The sequence below is a fragment of the Lutjanus erythropterus genome, chromosome 3 (genome assembly GCF_056507025.1).
Source record: "Lutjanus erythropterus isolate fLutEry1 chromosome 3, fLutEry1.hap2, whole genome shotgun sequence".
Lineage (NCBI taxonomy): Eukaryota > Metazoa > Chordata > Actinopteri > Lutjaniformes > Lutjanidae > Lutjanus > Lutjanus erythropterus.
The window spans coordinates 31,371,105-31,393,499 of record NC_139319.1 but is presented as its reverse complement, the minus strand read 5'-3'; the positions used below and the strand labels follow the sequence as shown (position 1 = coordinate 31,393,499).

The following is a 22,395-nucleotide window of genomic DNA, read 5'->3' as shown; positions in this document are numbered from 1 at the left end:
TCTGTATTCAAACTGAGCATTCACAACATTCAAAGCAGTGTTTTTTGTAAATGTACACTCATTCTGAATTTTCCTGCGACGTGTTCCAAAACAGTTGGGGTCGAGCCTTTTTACCACTTTCACATCTTCTTTTCTTTGAACAAAACTCAGTACACGTTTTGGAACTAAGTTGTTGAAGTCTGAAGTATTTTTTTTCCCATTCTTCCTTGATATATGACTTTGACAGCTCAACAGTCTGGAATATCTGTTGTTGTAATTTGCCGTATCGTGCCACACATTTTCAAAGGGAGACTTGTCTGAACTGCAGGCAGACCTGAACTCTTCTTCTATGAAGCTATGCTGCTGTAATGTCTAGAGTAAGGCTTGGCATTATCTTGCTGAAATAATCAGGGATGTCTCTAAAAAATATATTGTCTGGATAGCAGCATATTGCTCTCCGAAAACTGTATGCACCTCTCAGCATTAATGGGGCCTTCACAAACGTGCAAATTGTCATGAACAACCCTAACACACCCCCAGTATCATCACCATAGACACTGGTTTTTGACGTTAGCCCTGGAAACAATGCGGATAGTCCTTTTCCTCTTTAGCCCAGAGGACACAATGTCCATGTCTTACAGAAACAATTTGAGTTGAGTCAGACCGCAGCACACTTTTCCACTCTCTGGCAGTGCATCTCAGATGAGCTCAAGCTTACAGAAATCACTGCCATTTCTGTATGCTGTTGATTGATTTCACTTTGCATGATCTTAACTTGTATTTGGAGATGCAGCAACAAACTGTGTTTGCTGATAACAATATCAAAGGTTTTCCAGTGTGTTTACAAGCCCATGTATTAATACCATTATAAAATCATTTTGCTTTTTAATGCAGTGTTGCCTGTGGGATGGCGAAATCCCTAAATTCCTTACAATTGTGTGTTTACAAATGTTGTTCTTAAAGTGCTAGACTATTTTTATCCATGCAGTTTTTCAGAATGGGGTGAACCTTGCACCGTCCTTGCTTGCGAACAGCTGAGGCATTCGAGTATACCCTTTTTAAATCCAATCATAATACAGTCACTTGTTACCAATCAGCCTGTTTACCTGTGTAATGTGGAAACAAGTGTTTTTTGACCTTTTCTAAACTTCCCCAGTCATTTGTTGCCCCTGTCCCAACTTTTTTAGAACATGTTGCAGGCATCAAATTCAGAATGACTGTATAGCTACAAAAAAAACAATATATATATATATATACTGAGCATTTTTTCAAACTTTCTTTGAGATTTATTGGCAGAAATTCAATATTTTAAATGTTTTAATTAGTGTATAATTACTTGGAAATAAGAATAAGTGTCTCTTCATTGCCTTACTGTTACAACACCAGGTTTCTATAGTAACAGAACAGAGAAACCAAACACAGGATCTAGGGCCTTCTGAGTTTTCTGCGAGTTTTGTTGCCGCAGTTGGTTATCCTACATGCTTGCGAGGGCAGAGATGTTAAATCCCACTAAATCCTACACATTGGTCCTTTATGCTTCTTGTCTCATTTTCAGGTTGTGGCTGTAAATTGTGAACAGCAATTAGGCTGTCACTCAAATCTGTAACTACCTTCTCAACCTATAGATTTCAACTTCCTCTTTTGAGTTTTGGTTACTTATAATTTTAGTAACTTTCATAACTAGATTCAGATTTGATCAAATAAAACTCCCACTCTGGTGTTGTTAAGGGACAGTAACCTTAAAAAACAAATGTAAGCACTGAGCACAGTGATGTGCCCCTCAAAATTAAGGAGAGATAAATTGCCTCAGTGACTTAAGCAATGACATAATACTAGCTGGGTCTAGGTCATATATGTGCAAGGCTGTTAAAATGGACAGCTGTCTTAGGTAGCTTTAAATACAGTACACTCCAATCAAAGGGTTATAGTCACAAAACACTTGAGTACTATTTCTGTTTCTGAACCCAATGCCACAGCTTTGGTAATATAGCTGGGGTTCGGGATCTTGACGACACCAGTCTTAATACAAAGAAACACGTGTGTCAGGGATTCTTGTCTTAATTTACGATGCAGGCCCAAGTCTTCCTGTTCGAAAATAGATTGACCCACATCTTAACTCAGGAGCCTTTTTAGGCCCCATCTGTCTGTGTCAGAAGCATATGGTGACAACCTCATGCTGACAAAAGGTCAGCTCTAATAAAATAAGTTACTTTATCTTTGCAGCTTAGATAACATTTTCAGCAGAGCCAATAGGGCTTCCCTGAAGTGATTAATAATGCAGGTTGTCAGTCTGAATCTGCATACTTTGTTGTTTTGCGGAATGCAATAGCTCTGTTATAAATCTCAGAGTCAATGGTAGCACAAGGCCAGCTGCTGAAGATTATCTGTCCTTCAAGGCTTATGTTACAGTAATGTAAGACCAAATTTAGGTCACTGGCATGATTTATAGGGAAAACAGAAATTATTACATAACCCCAACAGGAGTATGAGTGTCTGTATTATATAGTATGTCTCTAATGTTGCTACAGTGAAGTAATAATAACACTCAATAAGACATGATCAATGATCTTCTTGCAGTGATCGAGAGACAAAGTTAGACAAACATCAAATATCCTGAAGTTGATCAAGAAAGAAACTAGGTCAAGAAATAGCTAAAAGCACTGATTCTTATGTAAGCTATGTGGAGTTCTTGTGAATACTTGCTTTGCTGATACATTGATTTGATTATATGAAAAATCTGGCAGTGGTTCATGTCACCTGGGGCTTGGTTGGCACCAGTACGCTTCAAATACACTGCTTGACGGGTCGTTTAATAGTGTCTGAAATCTTTTGGAACAATTTCTGAAACTGGGCTGCCAACCACCAGTAAACAAAGCACGTTGTAGCCTGGGAACAATATAAGTATTGTTAAATCTGTTAAGTTTTCTCATAGAAAAGTTGTATCCACTACTGATCAGTTTTGTTGAGGCATGTTCATGAGACACTTTTATTCTGATTGGGCTATTATTATGATTATTGGTGGAATATTAGGGTCCATGTAAATGCAGGTAGTGACAGGCCAGTTTTGCAAAGTTAAGGTTAAGATGTAGGCAGAGTTTGAATTTTTCTTTTTTAATTTTTCCAACAACTCCCTCACTTTTTGGGGGTACAACCGAGTTTAACAGTGTCACCTATGTGTATTCCTTGTATGCGAAAACTTGCGTCGCATTAGTGTCCTGTGTTTTGTTGCCAACAACAGCATGTCTGTCAGTGGTGAACACACAGAACCAGTTGGCACACTATGATGCCATGAGAGAGAGAGAGACAGACAGAGAGAGAGAGAGAGAACTCACAGTGGAGTATTTTTCCATGACGTCTCTAGTGTGCGAGTGTGTGTGCAGTCTATTTCCTCTGTTACATCAGAGTACTTTTGTTCAGAAATGATTGGCTTTTTGCATTATGAAAGCCTATAGGAACTTGCATGTTTTACTTACAAAAGAGAATTAGAGAGCTGTCACCTGGTCATAATCATTGAACAGATGTGGCCTGCAATACAGCAACACTTTGCAACACTTATGATGGGCTGCATAATATTGAAACGACAAATGACACTCAGGATATGATTTTTAAAACCTCTACAACCTCATACATTTGCCACATTAGTTTGGACAAGTCACAAATTTCATCTGTGACATCAAACTGTGGATGTGAGCAATTGTACACCTTAAGAAATATGCAGGGGCAATAATACAAAATAATCAACAAGAATTAACTAAAGTCAATCTGATCATCAAACGGTCAAAAAACATCTCTCAAAAAAAACTGTTGCCATACATAACTCAAGTATTTGGTCATCCAAACCTCTATGATAATTGTTTCAGTTGGTTTTTTTGTGTAAAAAAGGCTTTTTTCATTTTTTTCTCAAGCACCTCAATGGCAAAGTCATCATCATCAACAAAACACCCTGGCATTTTCTCTAATCTGGTCTTGATCTCTCTTCAAATGAGTGAAAAGGAAGTGTGTAATTTCGCTAAATGAGTAAATGACAACCTCTTTCTGCAACTCAGCAGCTCTGATACTGCCAAACACACTGCATAGAGAATACAACCCTTTCAATTCATCCTTGTACTGGTATGTCATATTTATTCAGCAACAGTGGTGGACAAAGTACTCAACCCCAGAACTTGAGTCAAAGTATAAATACTTCTGTTTATATATATACTCAATTACAAGTAATACTTTTCTGTATTTTTGCACACTGCATTTACAGAAGCTTGTAACTCTGAAACCACCTCATGATGCACTGACCTGCTTGTAGAACCACTCTGCTACACAAAGTCTATAGAAACACCTATAAAAACTTCAGCATAGAAATGCAATCAAAAATAAAAATCACTGCATAAAATTAGATTGAAGCAACTGTAAGGAGTTTTGTAAATCATTGAGTTTTCTTTATGGCTTCAGGGGCAGTATATACATTAATTAGGCAGTATTTTTCACCCCGATAAAAACAGTCCAGCATTAAAAGCCTACCTGTAAATATTTCTCTATTTCTAATTATAACATCTTGAGATTTAATTGTGTTTTTCTCCTGCCATCACCATTGCTGTGTTAATGAAAGAGGAAGAGCTTGCTAACTCTTGTTACAGAGTGTGTCTGGACGATGTATTTCCACTTTTACTGCGGGTACTGTGATTGGTTTCCTTCTGTGAGGAACACAGCATGTGGCCAACTGGCTTTTAGAAAAAAAAGGTAATGCCTAAAGTACAATATTTGTCTTTGAAATGTAGTGGAGTGAAAGTCATAAGTTTCCAAAAAACAAATGCTCAAGTAAAGACAGTACACTACTCAAGTAAATATACTTTGCTACTGTCCATCGCATTCCAGCTATATCAAGTTTACACTTAAAGTAATAAATTTAACAGGGCTCCAGACTGCAACTCTTTGGTCAGGTTTTGTGACTATTTTTGGAGACAGTGGTACTACATTTTAGAACTTGTTACACCAATGTGACAATTATTTTGTTTTGTCTTAAAAATGTCATGTGAAACACTAGGAGGGAGGGAGAATTGGTGTGTGAGTTAAGACAGAAAGAGATAAGAGTGGAGAGCTACCATGAGGGTCTTTATCTTCATCATCTTAACAATGCAGGATGGGGACAACTCTGCATGGATGGATGGATGTTTTCTATGTCCACCTCTTTGTTCCATAAGTGAACACTCAAAACAAACTACTGATTCATTTTTCCAAAGAAAAGATCATTCAGATCCTCCTGTGCCACTACAGTCCTATTTTTCTGATGAGGGCAATACAAACAAGGCAAGTTATCTTGAGCTGGAAAAGACAAAGATCTACTCTTTCCACCAGGGATGGCTCATGCAATTGTGTGGCTTAGATATTGCAAAGAAAGGAACACCACATACTGTGTGCTCTGCTGTGTGTTCAGCAGCTGTCAACAGACAGGCAGGTTGGATCAGGCAAACACACCTAGACACTGGACGACAGGCAGAATACTGGCAGATGTTTAACTTTTCTTTCAATTTTTTTAAGTTCCTCAACATTTGTCACCTTTTGTATGTACAACCAAATGTGACACCATTAATCTTGAAACAAGTTTATCTCTTCAACCTTTGCCTTTAAATAAGGTTTGATGATACTTTGCAATAGCAGTGTGCACCATCTTCTTTACTTAAAACTGAAATAATACTTTCCAACGTGCTTGCATCTGAGTCGGCTGAATGTGCGAATATGTCTTTTGAAGAAATATCCTCCTCTGAAACTTCTAGGTTTGTGAATGTGAAATTTAGGTGAAAATAAGTTTTGGAAAAAAAGAGCTATGTTACTTTCTTGGTTCCCAATTAAATGTTCAAAGTGAATTACTCTGAGCAAGAGACACGGGATCTTATTCTACTTCCTTATTCTACTGTTGACTTCTTAAATTCTGATAATGTTTAACATTTTCTACACAAACTATGTATTGACTCTTTGAAACATAATCCTTCTAAATCATCACTTCTGACCCACTAGAAGTGTGTGGTGGTGGATCTATCTGCAGAGACACTGCCCTCTACCTACATTTTCTTATTTTCTCATGTTTAGCTTTACTCAGGACACATTGAGCGTTTTGATAGTGTGTAGCAGCCAGCCGATACAACGTGAATGTTTTGAGGTCAGAACTCTACAAAGACATTGCATTTTCTGTCTCTTTCCTCTGCTGAAAGATGCAGAAAGACGTTTACTCATAGACACACACAGGCGGAGCAGCTTTGGCTGTATTAACACAAAACATGTGCACAAACATGTGCACTGTGTGGGTGTGTTTATTTGTAGAACATAACTGCTGTGAAACAATCAGAAAATAATGTTTTATTACCCTGATTCACTGCTTTGTGCTCACTGATGGCACTCCCCCTGCTTCTCAACTTGTCTCTTGCTTGTTGAGCCACAGCCAACTTTGAATGGTACCTGTACAAACAATCCTTCATATTTTAGCTTTGAAGAGTCCAATTAAAATATTTCTCTCCAACATATTTGGGTGGCAATAGAAGACCGATCATCAAAACTTCAGCAAACAAAACCAAAAATACCTGCATAGGCAGATTAGGGGGTCTAATCTGATGATTACTGTGTTATATATTCACCCGTTCAGTCACTTATCAACTCTTGAAAGTATAATACCCTTTTTTATTTTGAGTACATTTGAGCCAGATGATCACTTTTTGTCTGAGTTTCCAAATATCAATATTTCAACAGAGAAAAATTTAAATAAATTTCTCTAAAGGTACACTCTTATTAAGATCATAATAAAAATTTAGGCCACCAACTTTATAAAAGGAAAATGATTACAATTCAGTCTACAACATTGGCTGTAAGGCAATTCCATCTCTGTTTTCATCACACGCAGCATCACTTCCAGCTTCATCTTTAGGATTCTGTGTGACAGCATCCACTGATGATACAGTAACATTACGTTTTACTTTGAAAATGTCCCACCTCTCAGGCAACAGGCTGTGGTTGAACATAAACAAAGCTAATGAGGAAAAAACCAAGACGGTTACCAAAGTGCAGAGCATTGACGCTGTCCTGACAGGGGACTTTTGGACGTAGACACCATCTTCCAATGTGCAACCAGGGAGATGAATAACAACAGGAAGACCTACAGTATTCTCTCCCAACAATATCCTGAAGGTCAGGCCCACAATGTAACCCACCAGTGCACCGTAACCATTTGTCACTTTAAAGAAGAGCACAGAGACCAGATGGGGGAACATAAGGGTGTAGGAGATGTCTGCTCCAAGAATCCAGAGGACCAGGATGCTGTTGTTGTAGAACGTTATGGATGTCCCAACCAGACCCACCACCACCACTGTGACCCGAATCACCCACTGCATTTCATAGTCTGATGCCTGGGAACATGGAGTCATACAAGAGGAGATTCATATACTTGCGTTTCCCAAAACGGATTGCTTTGATTTGTTCTTGACAATTGGAAGGGCAAACATGGCATCCTAACCCTCATCTCTAGAGATGCATCGTGCCACTGAGCTGCCACCGTCAACATTTGTCACTCCTTACCTGTTTGCGCAGGATGTTCTTGTATATATTTGAAGAGAAAACAGAAGTCGCAGACAACAAGGCTGAGTCTGTGGATGACATGACAGCAGCAGCCACAGCTCCAATTCCAATGATTGAGATGTAAGACGGAGTGAGGTTTTGTAGGACTAGGGGCAGGACCAAAGCATTTTCCCCACGAACATGAGGAGATGGAGATCCATACAGCGTTTGGTTCCAGTCTGGACAAGAGAAATAACAGTTAAATAATTCTAAAATTTTCTCCCAACAATATTAGATCCATACAGCACTCATAAAACCTGGGATCTATTCTGTGATGAAAGGTTATGCAATCTAAGATAATTCTGTACCAAGTCACAGTTTAGCAAGTGAGGGATTTATTTTTCAGGTTGTTATACCATATTACAATTGTGCAGTTTGTTATCTCATTCATTATACACACACACACACACACACACACACACATACACACACACACACACACATACATATATATATATATATATATATATATATATATATATGTATATATATGTATATATATATATATGTATGGGTTATATATATATAACCCATATATATAATGAATGATATATATATATATATATAAGCTGTATTTAGGACATATTATGACCTTATGAAGTTGTTATGGCAAGTGGTGGTGGTGTCCAGCAGACATGAAATTCCTGAAGGATATATCCATTTCTTTAGCTACTAAATGCTACATGTTCATCAGCTTGGCAGGCAGAGTGCATTCAGTTTATCAGAGCTTTTTCATTGAAAACTGCTGCCTGCTGGGGCTACAAATAGGGTCGATGAGAGGTGTGAGAATGAACCATCAGATACACTGTGACAACATAATGAAAAAATAATTGGCAACAAAAAAATTATGGCAAAATGTCATTGACAAATAAAGACAAGACAAAGCAGTTAGTTTGTCCGCCTCAAAAGAGCCAAGTTAGGTCACAGTGATTAGCCATCACACCACTAAATCTAGCTAGCTTAAAAACTGCATGTCTCATCTTCACCAGCAGCCTGTCAGGTGGGAAGACACACTGAAAACACACTGTCCCACAGTGTCTGCAGAGGTAAATATCAGTTATGTAAGTTGACTGATTTGATGACATATGTTAATTTAGGTCTAAACATAATGTTAGTATAGCACACTGCCTTGCCAACATACAGTGGAGGGCTCGTTGCCACTTGTTATTGTCAATTTACAGTGCTGCGAGCATCCTATGCTCCTGTGGAGATCCATAGATTGTATATTAAATAGGATCTCAACTAATATACAGTCTATGGCTCCAACTCACTCTTTGGACTGCTGTACTCATTTTTGCATGTACAATTGGTATGTATTGCTCTTATACTACAGCAAAAATGCATTAAATCACAGGAACCCCCGAGACAATTCCACATGCAACAATTTATCAGAAAATATAAAGTGGCTAAGAAACAAAATGACAACACAAAATAAATACAAATACTATTTATCACAATAGTATAATCTTATACAGTATTCAGCTCCAGTTACCGATGTTATATTACAAAAAGACTGACAAACGTCAAACAAACAAACATGACACGTGTGTATTAAAGCTCTGTCATTTCTAACCTAATTCCCACCTGTAGAGGCCCCAACAGCCCCAACCACAACAGAGGGGATTCCCAGTATGGCAATGACAAAGGCAGCAGCATAGCAGGTTAGCTGGGCTGTCAGTGGTGAGGAGGCAGACAGCGTCCTCTGGTGGAAGCTCTGGAATGAAAGACTACCAAGACTCTGGAAAAAAGAGGACAGGAGAAAGACAAGAAAAGATGAGGATATTGAAGGAAGAATGAAATATACCTCTCTCTCAGACAGCATTTTCAGTGAATAAGTTCAGGGAGAAACAAGGCTGTGCAGATTTCTTATACTGTTCAGACAAATAGAAATATTTGACCTCTGTAATTAATTTATTGTCATTGTAGTTACTCCTTTTACTTCAAAGTTGATCTCTGAGGTTTTGTCCACAGAGAGAGCTGTTTGTCATACTTTTTTTTCAGTCAGATGAAATCTGACTTTGTGTCAAAATTGAGAAAATCAAAAACTTTTTGCAAATCTGATGAAAAACATTGAAACTATCAGGACAGGTGAATCCTGTAAAAGTTAATTAAATGGGCTGCTGTAATGTCAGCTACAGACAGGTACTAGTATTATCTTGGCTATGTCCATATCTAAACCACATGCTGCAATTTTGCATTAGTTAAAATGCTGTGTGGAGCTCTGAGTTAAGTTTTTAATGAGCCCAGTGACTACTTTTTTGCTCACCTCACCCTGTAATGTCAATGCCCTGTGAATGGGATCAATTAATTTTCATTCTGAAAATATGTAGCTGTGCTCTGAGCTAATGACTGGAACCAGGAAAGTATGATACTGATGCATACTCAGCTTACAATCATTAGGAAGTCATCAATCCATTTCCAGACTCTGTCCAGCTCCAGAGTGCCGACCCAGGGTTCCTGGAAAGTGTGGGTGAAAGCAGTCTGGGCAATGTTTGTAGATTTGGGGTTGAGGAACAGGAAGGGGATGCAAAGCCACTGCAAATAAATTCATCAAACCTTAGCACAACAAGTCAGTAATTTTGTCAGATGTTAAAATATAAATATGATCTTACATTAAATCCATTGTGTTTACACACCACATCTGACATTCTTTTTGTCATGGATGGTTTTGCAAAAGTCTTGATTTAATTGATTCATGTTATATTTATTTCATTTGAAGGGTCCAACAAGTGTGACATTTGCATTAAAGAACTTTAACAGCAGGATTCACCTTTTGAAGATGACGTTCTGCTAGGGTGCAGTTTAGCATGTGTCTATGTGTGTGTCAACCATGCTGCCAACTGCTGTTCATGATTAAGTGGAATGTGATTTCTTTTTTAATTTTATACTAGATGTCGATGCACATACCAGCAGATACTGTACATCTTTAAAATGAACATGTGGTAACTTACCAAACTGAAGAACACTAGAGCGAGCTGGATGACGTCAGTGTAGGCCACTGAATAAAGGCCTCCTAACAAAGTGTAGATAATAGCTACAGCTGATGAGATCCACGCAGAATAGGCATAGGGCAAGTCCAGTATCACAGTCATAGTTGTTCCTGTCAGACAAACCCACAAATACAGAAATTCAAATGCCTTAATTGTGTCCACTAATTTAAAATGATGTGGTTTTACTTGGTAGTTATGTATGTTTACCTAAGCCAAGCAGAGTGCAGGCAACCCACAGCAAATCCATCAGCAGCGAGGGCAGCACTAGAGCACCACTCAGTACTTTGCCATATTTTATCTGGAAAGGGTCCATCATAGTGACATACTTGTTGTCCCTCATTGGCTTAGCAAACAAAAGACCTCCTAAGGAAATTGATGAGATATTAAACATTATATTGTGTTTACTCTTTGAATAATTTATTAAAAACTGTACTTTGTGTTGCACAGTTTGCACATTGTCCTTAATTTTTTGATGGTGTAGGCACTATATACTGTATATCGCTGATATCAAATTCCTGTTTAAGACCGTATAAAGTATAGTACATTTTACTGTAGCTGTTTGATAACCTGTTCATGAACACAATCTGAAACAAGTTTATGTCTAACATAACTGGATCAGCACAAACTACTGCCTCGATAGTGTATGACTTGTCTTACCTAGAATGAAGGACACTGTGTATTGTATAGGCATAAGAGCCCATATTAGGCCCATTTTAGGAGTGTACACTGCCTCAGCCACGCCAAGGATAAAACCACCCCCGACCCATGTAGCTGCAGGAGACACACACATACAAATACACAGGCACACACAGACTATTGTTAGAATAAAAAAGTAGGATGTGTACAGTTGCAAGTGTGAGAATAGTGAGCTTAGGTGGAGGCAAAACAATACCTAAACATGTTGGCTGACACTAGATAGCAAGTTTTGTTGACTTCTTTCTTAACAACAGCTAGTGAAAATACAAGCTCTTCTGAATATGTACGGTCTCTCACTCTCCAAGACCACAAACGTTACTTGAAAAAGGTCCCAGTGGGACCAGACTAGCTGGCCCGTACACACTCACGCAGTGGAGTTCTACAATTCTACAATTGTCATACAGTTTTGGTGATCAGAAGAATATATCAGCAACTGGCCGAGTCCATTGCTGGCTGTTTTTTGGGCAACTGTTTTTTCATTTTATTTGGCTAACTTAATGGTCTACACAAGTGACAGGCGTTGCTCTGTAACACACTCAGTGCCACAGGACACACACACAACAGGATGAGTGAGAGGAAGTCTATTTTCACATCTAACCTGGTGAATTAAGGATTTATTTTGACCAAACCAGAGTTGGTGAAAGTTTTATTTTGTTCCTGTTTTATGGAGTTTATAAGGCAGTTAAAGCCTGTCTCAGTTTGCTAAAAGAGAGAAACTTGTTTTCAGAAGGTGATCAATTGTATTTCTCTGTTTAATAATGAAAATAGGTGTAAGAATATTTTCTTTCTTGACATTTGGTGAGTTTATTTTGTTTGTTTTGTCACAGCATGCTCACATCTCCCAGCTTTCGTCTTATCACGTTTAACCATAGTTGTTTTCAGTTTTTACTGACAGTGGTAGCTGGTGTGCGATAAAACTCAATTTTGAGCTATTACTACTTTGATTTTGGCACCTAAAAACACAAGCGCAAGATGACTTTTTCAGTTGTTATGTGACCTTGCTACTCTGAGGGGATTTGTGTTTCCCTCCAGTTTTTCCTTTGTTGAAGGTTGAAAGATGATGCTCCTGTCCTTTGGAAGTCCAGCAGTCACCACATCTGCATTTACATAAATAAGTGTAAAAATAAATATACTGTCACCTATTGTTTTGCAGATTGCCTTTGCTTTTTTAGACTGAGGTGTGTTTACCTGCATAAAAAGACACTTTGACCCTGAGGTGGAAAGAAGGGAGTCAAGTATAAGTACTGTTACGTTACTGAAATATTACTCAACTACTAGTAAAACTCCTGTTGTTGAGTATTAGTTACTTTTTAATCATGGATGTTTAGTGCATTATCAATAACAGGGATTCATTTGGAATGGGTCTCTGTTTCACCGTGATCAGTGGTCATGGTCACCTCTCCAAAGCTGGGCCTGCTGCAGCGCTTGTTTGTTTTTTTTGTTCATATATCATTGTTTTCATTATTAATTAAAATTGTCAGACTACAGGCTTACTTCGTAGTGAATGAAGATTTTAAGAGTAATGAATTAGATGCATACTTGAGTAAAGTAAAATTACAGACACATTAAAAGTGCCCATATAATGACTTTGAGGACCATCATGCTGGATTTAGTGGCTTTTAGCTAAGAGGTTCCAGATGGCAAAGACCTCGTCTCACCCTCCCCTTAGTAAGAGGGGAGGGTGAGACGAGGTAAGTGGTTGCAAAACTCACAAAATCGTGAAAGGCCTTATCTAGAGCCAGTGGTTTAACTTGGCATCCTCCACAGAAGAGGACTTTCCCCCTCTGTATATATAAAGGGCTCATTCTATGGTAACAAAAACACAACAATTCTTATTTTCAGGTGTTAATACACTATGAACTCATACTAATGAATACTGTATTCCATATTCTGCCTACAAATCCCTGTAAATTGTACACACTGGACCTTAAATTATAATAACATGAGTAGTTGTTGTTGTTTGACAGTTCCTGTGCTGATCATCTTTACTGACCACAACAAATTATGATGTGTTTTCTGATGACATATTATGATTGTGCTCTTTCTTCATAATTATGTTGGTTATTGAAGCTGATCTACTCACAGCAATCAAAAATGCAATACCACTGTTACGGCCTCCATACAAACAAGAAAAAAACACAGCTCAATAGGGGTGGGAGGCTGCAACGTATAAAGGAGGACACCACACCAAAATGTAACAGTTTAACCCACAAGCTTTATTTACTAAATCTAAAGTAATAAACAAAAGCACAAACAAACTAAAAAGGAAACAAAAGAGGGCTGGAGATCCCGGCCAAAAAGAACAAAAGAGGGAAGACGCTGGGCCAACCACACAATAGGCCATCGCTCCCAGCGTCTCCCCCTAAACTACCTAAAATAGAAACTAAAACTAAAATAAACAAAGACGAATAACGTAACTACTGGTGATCTCCAGCCTAAACTAACACAACAAAATAAAGCAACAAACCCCAGCACCTAAACGTGCATGGGGGAAAAACCTGCTTGGGGAAAGAAAACAAGGAGGAAGGAAAAAGCTCCTCACCACCTGCGCTGGTGTCTGTGCCATGTGCCGCACCATCTCTACACTCCCTGTCCCTCTTATCCCCTCCTCCTCTCCCTACCTGAGTACCGATTGTACTCAGGTGCGCGGCAGGCAGAGGGAGGAAGGAGACAAGCCGGACAAAGAGAGAGAGAGAGAGCAAACAGGCTGCTGCACGTAGCAACCACATGTGCTGCAGTACTTTTCCAGACAAACTGGAATGTGGCCTTGAAACTTTATTTAGCAGCCCGATACTGGTTGCGAAAGATTGCACAAACTAATTACCATAAATCTGGCACAATAAAGATGTTATGTGTTTAAATGTTTTGAGGGGACATGTGCATTTTGTTCATGTTAATGCAGCAATTAATCCTATGCTGATTCAAATTGCAGAGCAAACTATAGTGAAAATAGTGGGCTGTATGTTATGCATATAGGAAGATTTGATAAAGAGATAATTTTCCTGTCAACTGAGAAATAAACTTTTGTTACTACCATTGTCTTGAGAAGACAACCTTTTCTTAAAATCACAAGATAATTAACCTGTTAGCACAAGGAAACAACTTTGTTATTCCAAAATATTGAGATTAACTTGATACTGAGATGACAGGATTAAAATAACTCAGACATTCTCAGCATGTTTTGCACAACACCTATGTTATGCTAGAAAAATGAAAAAATAAAGTATGACCAAAAAAACTCCCAAAAGTTTTGGAGTGCCACAGAACAACATACCAGTCATGGTGAAAACCCCAACCAGTAGGCTGATATTCCTGTCTCCGAGGAGCACCACTTCGGTCATGTCTCCATGGCTCTTCCTCTCAGCTCTCCTAGACTTTCGGGCTGCCCACACCCCCGTCCCCAGGATCAGCATATAGAACAGCACCACCGCAACCACACCAGGGATGTTCAGAGCCATGGTGGTCAACCACTATGGAGCACACTGACAGACAGATAGGCTGAATATAAAACAAATACAGATATTGCGCATTGACCAATAGTGAGCAAGAGCAAAGATCACAGTCAGGAACCTGAAAAACACACTTTGGAAACACCCCTCCTCACCTGTGCTTATTTACTTTAAAAAGTAGATAAGCAAAATTTAGAAAAGAGAAAAGAGATAACGTTTGCGTGTCCTAATTGAGTAGTGGTGACATTAGAGGGAGAGAGAGAGGTGTGAAACGAGGACAGCCTGGTCAGATCAGATCAGTGTATAATTAATTTCTAATTTTTCTAATTTCTATTTCTAATTTATCGTTTTATTTTAATTTTTTCAAAGCAAAAACACCAAAAAATGATCTGGTTCCAGCTTCTGCAATGTGAGAATTTTCTGCTTTATTTTTTATCATTCTAAGTTACACATCTTTGGGTTTTGGTTATTTTCACTATTTTTTCATATTTTATAGACCAAACAATAAATCTATTTAATCAAAAATAAAAATAACTGTTAATTGCAGATCCACATACTGAGCAAAGCTAAAACACCAGCATGGGTCAACAAAACATGGTAATGGCGATGACAGGCAAAAGACAATATTAAATATCAAGATGTTATTATAATTAGCAAAAGAAGTAATTCCAGGTAGGCTTTTAATGTTGGATTGTTTTTATCGGGATGAAAAACACTGCATAATTAACATATATACTGCCCCTGAAGACAGAAAGAAATCTCAATTAGTTAACAGACTTGGAGAACTCCTTACAGTTGCTTCCATCTAATTTTATGCAGTGATTTTAATACATTCACATCAGAAAATGACAATAGCTGTCCGTTTTGTTTTTGATTGTATTTCTATGCTGAAGTTTTTATAGGTGTTTCTATAGGCTTTGTGTAGCAGAGTGGATCTAAAAGCAAATCAGTGCATCATGAGCTGGTTTCAGAGTTACAAGCTTCTGTAAATGCATCATGAAAACAATACAGCAATGCGCTGCTATTAGAAAATGTACTTTGTATTTTTTTTGTAATTTGTACATTTTAATACTTCAGTAAATTTTTGACTGAGCAACTTTCACTGGTAGTTCAGTAATAATTGACCAAGAATATCTATACTTTGACTCAGGTACTGGGGTTGAGTACTGTCCACCACTGTTCAGGTCAAACAGAGTCACGGTGGTGTATGTTGGCTCACTGGAAAGGTTCTGCTACAGTAAATGGAAAATGGAGACCTAATTAGTTTCACTTGTAACACCTGTGTTTACTATACTATTTCCCGTGTTCCTACACGTTTTCTTTTTCAAATTCGCAGACTTTTCCAGACTCAAATTTCCACACTTCTTGGTACAGTTTTTCAGACCATATTTGACATCTAGCTTTCTTTTCCCATTTGGAATCCTCAGCCAACCAGGCTTTATATTCAGGATTATCATATTAGCCTTTGGAAAACTTGCATTTACCCATTCTGGCTGTTGTGTCCTACGTAGAAAATTGGACAGTGTTTCACCATCAAACATCTCTGCCCAAAGAGAACGTAAGCTAACTGGCACAACCTGAATTTTTGTGAATAAGAATTAGGCTACTTATGTGCCCAAACACTGTAAATATGACTCCTATTCCTACCCGATCTGAACATTGGTGATTAAGAATCAATAAAACATGATTTGGGGCACCTGGGATTAGTTTGCATTATTGGCCAATGGTAAAGAATACAAAAACATTGCAGCAGGACGTTTCAAACTGTCAACTACAGTGTGAGTCTGGGTCACAACCTACACTAAATTTTCTTCATATGACACAGACCCATTACTTTAAGGTTGCTGCTTGTTTTAGTGTGTTCGCAATGTGTTAGAGATGGCTCTGCTGTAAAAAAGTGAAATTTAAATTAAGATAATTTATTAATTCACTGGAAATTGACATGCTCCAAATGTTGCTTTAAATGCCACGAAAAACACTCTGAATTTTATATTTTAGAATTACAGAGTAGTCCACAGATATTTTTCCATACTCCCTTTTATTTTTTCCATACTTGTCTAGACCCGGACAATACTAAAATCAAATTCCATACTGTAGGAATCCTGTATTTCATGTCAGTATGGCAGCTGTGAAAAAGGTCCGTATGGCATTGCATTAATCTACAGTATAACGACCAAATGTTAAAAGCTAGCTTACTGCTTCAGGACAAACGACTCACACACTGCTCAGCCACAAGTTCATTAATGTTGCCTAATTTCACTGGAATTAACCTTTCTATCACAGCAACCATATCGATATAAAATAGGACAGCCACAGGTGTTACTAATGACAGTAATTAAGGTCCCGTTCCATTTAGTGTAGCAGGGCCTCCCCGGTGAGCCACCATGTACAATAGCAGCATCCTAACTCTGTGTGACCTGAAAGTTACGGAACCTTAATTCCTATTGCCTACCAACTACTCTATGTAAAGATGGCTGCTGTGAAAAATTTCTATTGCCTTGCTTTTGGAAGTCCAAGTTTATTTATCTGAGCAACTTACTTTAACAAATAGTGCAAACAATTACCTAACGTTAATACATCAATGACAATGACAAGAAGTTAGCAAACAGCTCGAAACATTAGCATTACCTAAATAACTAATAACCCGGAACTTTATGACTTACCACCTCTATTCTGCAAATTTAAATGAGAAATAACAAACATATGAGGACAAATTACATAGAAAAAACAGGGTATCATAGTAGATTTAGGCAGGCAACAGCTAGCTTAGGTCACATCACTTTGAGTCACATCACTTTGACATTTCACAGTTGTTCTGGTACATTAGCTAATGTTAACGTTAGGTTACCAACCTGTAGCTTACATTCTGAGAAGCAGTGAAGGAAGGACATACTGCAGCTCCTCAAACTATGATTCTGACACGACCACTTTCATTGTGTCACAGTGGAAATGTCAGTTCCGAACAAGGACATCCAAAACTCATTTCCTCTTTTAATAAGATGTCGTAGTTAAAGGTAGTTAACGGTTCAAATCCAGGTTAGGCCCAGTTGCGCCGAGCGTTGGAAGTGAGGCTGCCAAAATGTAATTAACCTGATTACTTGTTTGGTTGTTCCAGCTGTGGTTATAAAATATTTATGAATTGATGTGTGTGTGTATGTGTGTGTTGATTCACTGTAATTTATTAGGGCCTGACTGATATACTTGACTTTTGGGGCTGATGCCGATGCCAACATTAAGGAGTAAAACATTCTGATATTGATATATCGGCCAATATCCTTCATATGGTGTAGACAGAATGAAGATAATATACATAAACACACATTTTCACACTGATCCCTCAGAAGTGGTTATGACTTGCAATAATGATATGTAATTGAGAGAGAATATTTTACAGTTTAGTAATAAATGTTATTGTCCTAAATGAAGGCACTGTAAAGTTTCACTGGCATTTTAAAGACTTATTAATATCAATAAAATATAGCAAAAATATGTATATAATGAACCTAAATTATGAAATGGATCAAATATACACATGAAAACTGCCCATATAAACTAACAAATAAATAACTGCATTATGTTCTGTTAACTTCAAAAAAGTTTCCATAACAGTGCATATCGGACAACATATGAAGCTCAGCGTAAGTTCAATCAGGAAGACCTTCTATTACGCTGCCTTCATTCATAACTTTCCTTTACTCCAGCTCTCTCCTCCTATTCCCTCTAATCAGCTGTTTGTGGGCGTTCACCTCCGTCTTTACTATCCAATCAGATTTTGCAGCGGTCGCGATAGCCAGTCAATTTGCTGCTGCCAAAACTTTAAATCGCCTCTGTCTTTGCTCCATCAGTTGTCATTCAGTCAGTCGCGCGACCCTCCTCCACCCCTCTCTCCTCCAGTCATTGGACCCAGGTAGCCACAAGATGTCCACCTCGATCCTCCCTGACGCCCTCTCCTCCAGTCTTCAGGTCCAGGCAGCAGGAGTCTAGAGCCACTTCACCTCACCAGTCTCTGCTTTGCACCTCTTCTCCACCACCAGTGTCTAGACCCCGGGGGGTTCTCTTCACTACAGCTTCATCACCCCCATTTATATATATATATATATACATATAGTTTCACCTCAATGGGGTCTAACCGCCAAAGACTGTTCATGTTCATATCATGCACGTGCCAATAAACCATTTCTCTTTTACTCTTAGTCTCTCCTGATTGAAATATGCGGATACCAAGATAGACCAAGGTAGGACAATATCAGATCCTAGTTCAATCACTGATTGACTCTGAGGACTTTAAGTATTTAAACCTAAAAACATACTCAAAGCTGATTCCTTTTGACAAACCATCTTAATCTGAGGGTCTGTAGTCTAATGTGCATCTATTGTGGGGGTCCTGGATATAAAAAAGTATTAGAACCCCTAATTTAGGGCATGGCCTCCAATGTCGGAGATATGGGGGTGGTTAAGGCCCTGATTGTTCTCTGGACACTGGACAGTCCACCCTGGATAACATGAAATAAGCTCTTTTCCCACACTCGGGTTCTGGAGGTGTCATAAAAGTTTACCCATCCGTGCAACATCTGCTTTGTGTTGTGTCCAAGTTGATGGAATAATCCGGATTATTTTATTAGACTGAAAAGCTCCCTTCAAAGCCACAGAACACATTATAGAAGTGTTTTCACAGGCCAAGTGGTACTTACTGCGATGAATAAACTGAACATGATAGTTACATCAGGTTCTGTTAAATCCCTCAACAATCTATCATCACAAAATCATGGCAACTTCCTCACATATCACCTCAAGCAGTAACTAATTTAAAACAGTAGTTTTCAAAATGGAAACTGAAATGGAAACTTAAACTGATCTCAGCACAAATCACTTTACTTCTACTCGAACAACATTGAGCTGAAGCAATGGTACATGAGTTTCATGTACAAATGTTCAAATTTCAAACATGCAGTAGTGCAACCTTTGATTAAAAAACCAGGACTAGATACTGCTGTTCTTTCGAATTACAGGCCTATTTCTAAATTGCCTTTATCTCAAAAATCCTCGAGAAGATAGTTTGCAGCCAATTAATGTTTTTTCTGGAAGAGCACAAAATACTTGAGGTCTTCCAATCTGGTTTTAAAACCTTGCACAGCACCAAATCAGCTCTTTTAAGAGTTTTTAATGATATCTTTTTAGCTACTGACTCTGGTGACTGTGTTATTCTTGTGCTTTTAGATTTAACTGCTGCATTTGACACAGTGGACCATGAACTTTTAATCTCTGGTTTGGAACAGTGGGTGGGTATCAGGGGCTTAGCACTGGAGTGGTTCAGGTCATACTTGGCCGATCAAACGTTTTGTGTCAGCCCTGGTGACTCTGTGTCGTCCTCTGCTCGTCTCTCATGTGGGGTCCCACAGGGCTCAGTTTTAGGGCCTCTTCTCTTGCTCCCACTTGGTTCCATACTGAGGAAGCATGGTATTTCCTTCCACTGTTACACGGATGACAGTCAGATATGTTCCTCTCAAAAAGAAAGACACATATTCTGTCAAACTGCTACTCAAGTGTCTTGATGACATAAAGGCCTGGATGGCTGTAAACTTTTTAAACTTTAATGAGAAAAAGACAGAGGTGATGGTTTTTGGTGGCACCACTGGGGCCCCCCTTGTAGATCTGGGTTCCTTGGCCCAGTTTATTAAGCCAACCGTCACAAATCTTGGGTTTAAAGTGGACGCTGATCTCAAGCTCGACTGTCAGATCAGTTCGGTCGTTAAATCAAGCTTCTTCCAGTTGAGACAGCTCGCCAAAATTAAACGTATTCTTTCAAGGCAGCACTTTGAAACAGTAATCCACGCCTTTGTGACCACTAGGCTTGATTACTGTAATGCAAGTGGGGGTTAGTGGGTCCTCCGTCGCTCGTCTTCAGATGGTGCAAAATGCTGCAGCATGTCTTTTAACTGGCCTGAAGGACTCCATCCACCCCTGGGCCCTACATTTGTAGTAGTTAAAAGACATCTTCCAAACCATGAGACAGTCTCTTGTGTACTGGTAATAGTATACTGTGAGGTACTGTTAAATAACATACAACATACAACATGTTTATCAATCATTTAACTATTTATTTATATTGAAAGATAACAACAATGAGAATACTGCTCATTATAGTAAATACATTCATTGTTCTGCTTACACAACTTCTTTGGTAATGCTGATTTTCACATTGATTGCAGCCTTTGGTGTTTGGCAGCAAAACATGTTGACAAAGGCTTGAAAAAGAAAGAGTGGTAGATCTATTGAGCATATGTAGAGAGCACTAAATGAAATGCTTTATTACCACTACTACTATTTACATACTACAACAATAGCCACAACACTTGACCAAGATACAAAGAGTAGCATGGAACCTCAATAAAAAAATTATGTCAGAGTTTATGTTTTGGACTTGCAATAACAAGCCTTTGACAATGAAAGGAGTGCTAATGTCACATGATGTTACAGAGACTCTCAGCTGTCCCACTGTGGGGAATGTACACTAACACCTAGAAAAATACATTTACCTCAGTGTGTCTGCACTTTATATTCATTTACATATATATCTGAAACCAAGGCACATTGTGTAAACATCTCAAAATTTTCCTCTACAATCAAAACTTCTTGGAATTTTGTTTTGTAACTCTACCTGAGCTACTGAACAGTGCTTGAAGACTTGAAGAAAGACATGAACAAATTAAATTCTTAAAGCTGCATTAAAGGGACAGTTCACATTTCTACCTAGCTCAGGGGCTCTAACATTACAGTTCAATCGAGAAGCCATTAATGTTTACATCCTCCACTGTCCCGAGTACATGACTCTCATCCATGCTTCCTAATGTGTTGTGATATACTTTGTGTATTGTAGAAAGAAAACAGTTCCTACATGAAACTGTTCACAACAAGGTCTGTGGATTAGCTCCAGTACGACTGCGCCATGACTTCTGGAAAGAGACACAGCTGTTTTTCAGATGTATACTGTGTACCACAGACTCCAGACTCAGCCTTTCTGAGAGGAGTCTGCTTTTTCTCCCCGTGCCTGCGGGGGTTTCCTTCGCATGCTCCAGTTTCCCCCCACCATCAAACACATGTACAGGTCAATTCTACAGTCAGTACCCCTGACCAAGGGGGCTGACTTGAACTGAAGTTGGTCCCTGAGCACTGCACAGTGGTTGCCCCCTGCTATATAGTAGAGAATGAATTAAGACTGTATAACTGTACTCTGTATGACTGTATAATCACAGTTAAGTTGATCCTTACCTTGATGTCTCATCATTTTGTTTCAGTGAAAAGGAAAATTTTGATGCAAAAATTCTCATTCTATCTTATTGTGAATCATATCCTGCAGCCCTACAAACCTCTCTACAGCAGGCGTCTCAAACATTCGGCAGATCACATCAGAACAATCTAGAGTACTACTCCTACTAGTAAGAGGAAAATCCTGTGTTTCTGATTTTAGGGTGAACTGTCCCAGTTTTTTGGCTTCAAGATAACTCCAAAACAGAATCATGGTAAAAAAAAAAAAAAAGCCAGTATTGTGTCTTTGAATTGGCTTGCTGGAGTTTCTACACTTATCACCTTGTTTCATGCAGCTATGTCAGAGTGGCTCTCCAGTGATATATGACAGGGGTGTTGAAAGCTGCACAAAGCTGCAGACTGAAGTGTTGATCTTCACTGGG

At 38.6% G+C, this 22,395-nt stretch overlaps 1 protein-coding gene across 1 annotated transcript; it reads right to left on the bottom strand.

Annotated features, from left to right (window-relative positions):
- Positions 1–6,223: 6,223 nt before the first annotated feature.
- On the bottom strand, positions 6,224–14,750 carry LOC146330287 (high-affinity choline transporter 1-like). The gene is made up of 8 exons (XM_084715810.1): positions 14,533–14,750; positions 11,220–11,333; positions 10,770–10,925; positions 10,524–10,672; positions 9,964–10,107; positions 9,157–9,310; positions 7,534–7,751; positions 6,224–7,364 (listed from the first exon to the last, which is right to left on the bottom strand). The coding sequence occupies exons 1-8, from the start codon at positions 14,714–14,716 to the stop codon at positions 6,813–6,815; spliced, it is 1,671 nt and encodes a 556-aa protein (XP_084571936.1). The 5' UTR covers positions 14,717–14,750; the 3' UTR covers positions 6,224–6,812.
- Between the last annotated feature and the right edge of the window lie 7,645 nt (positions 14,751–22,395).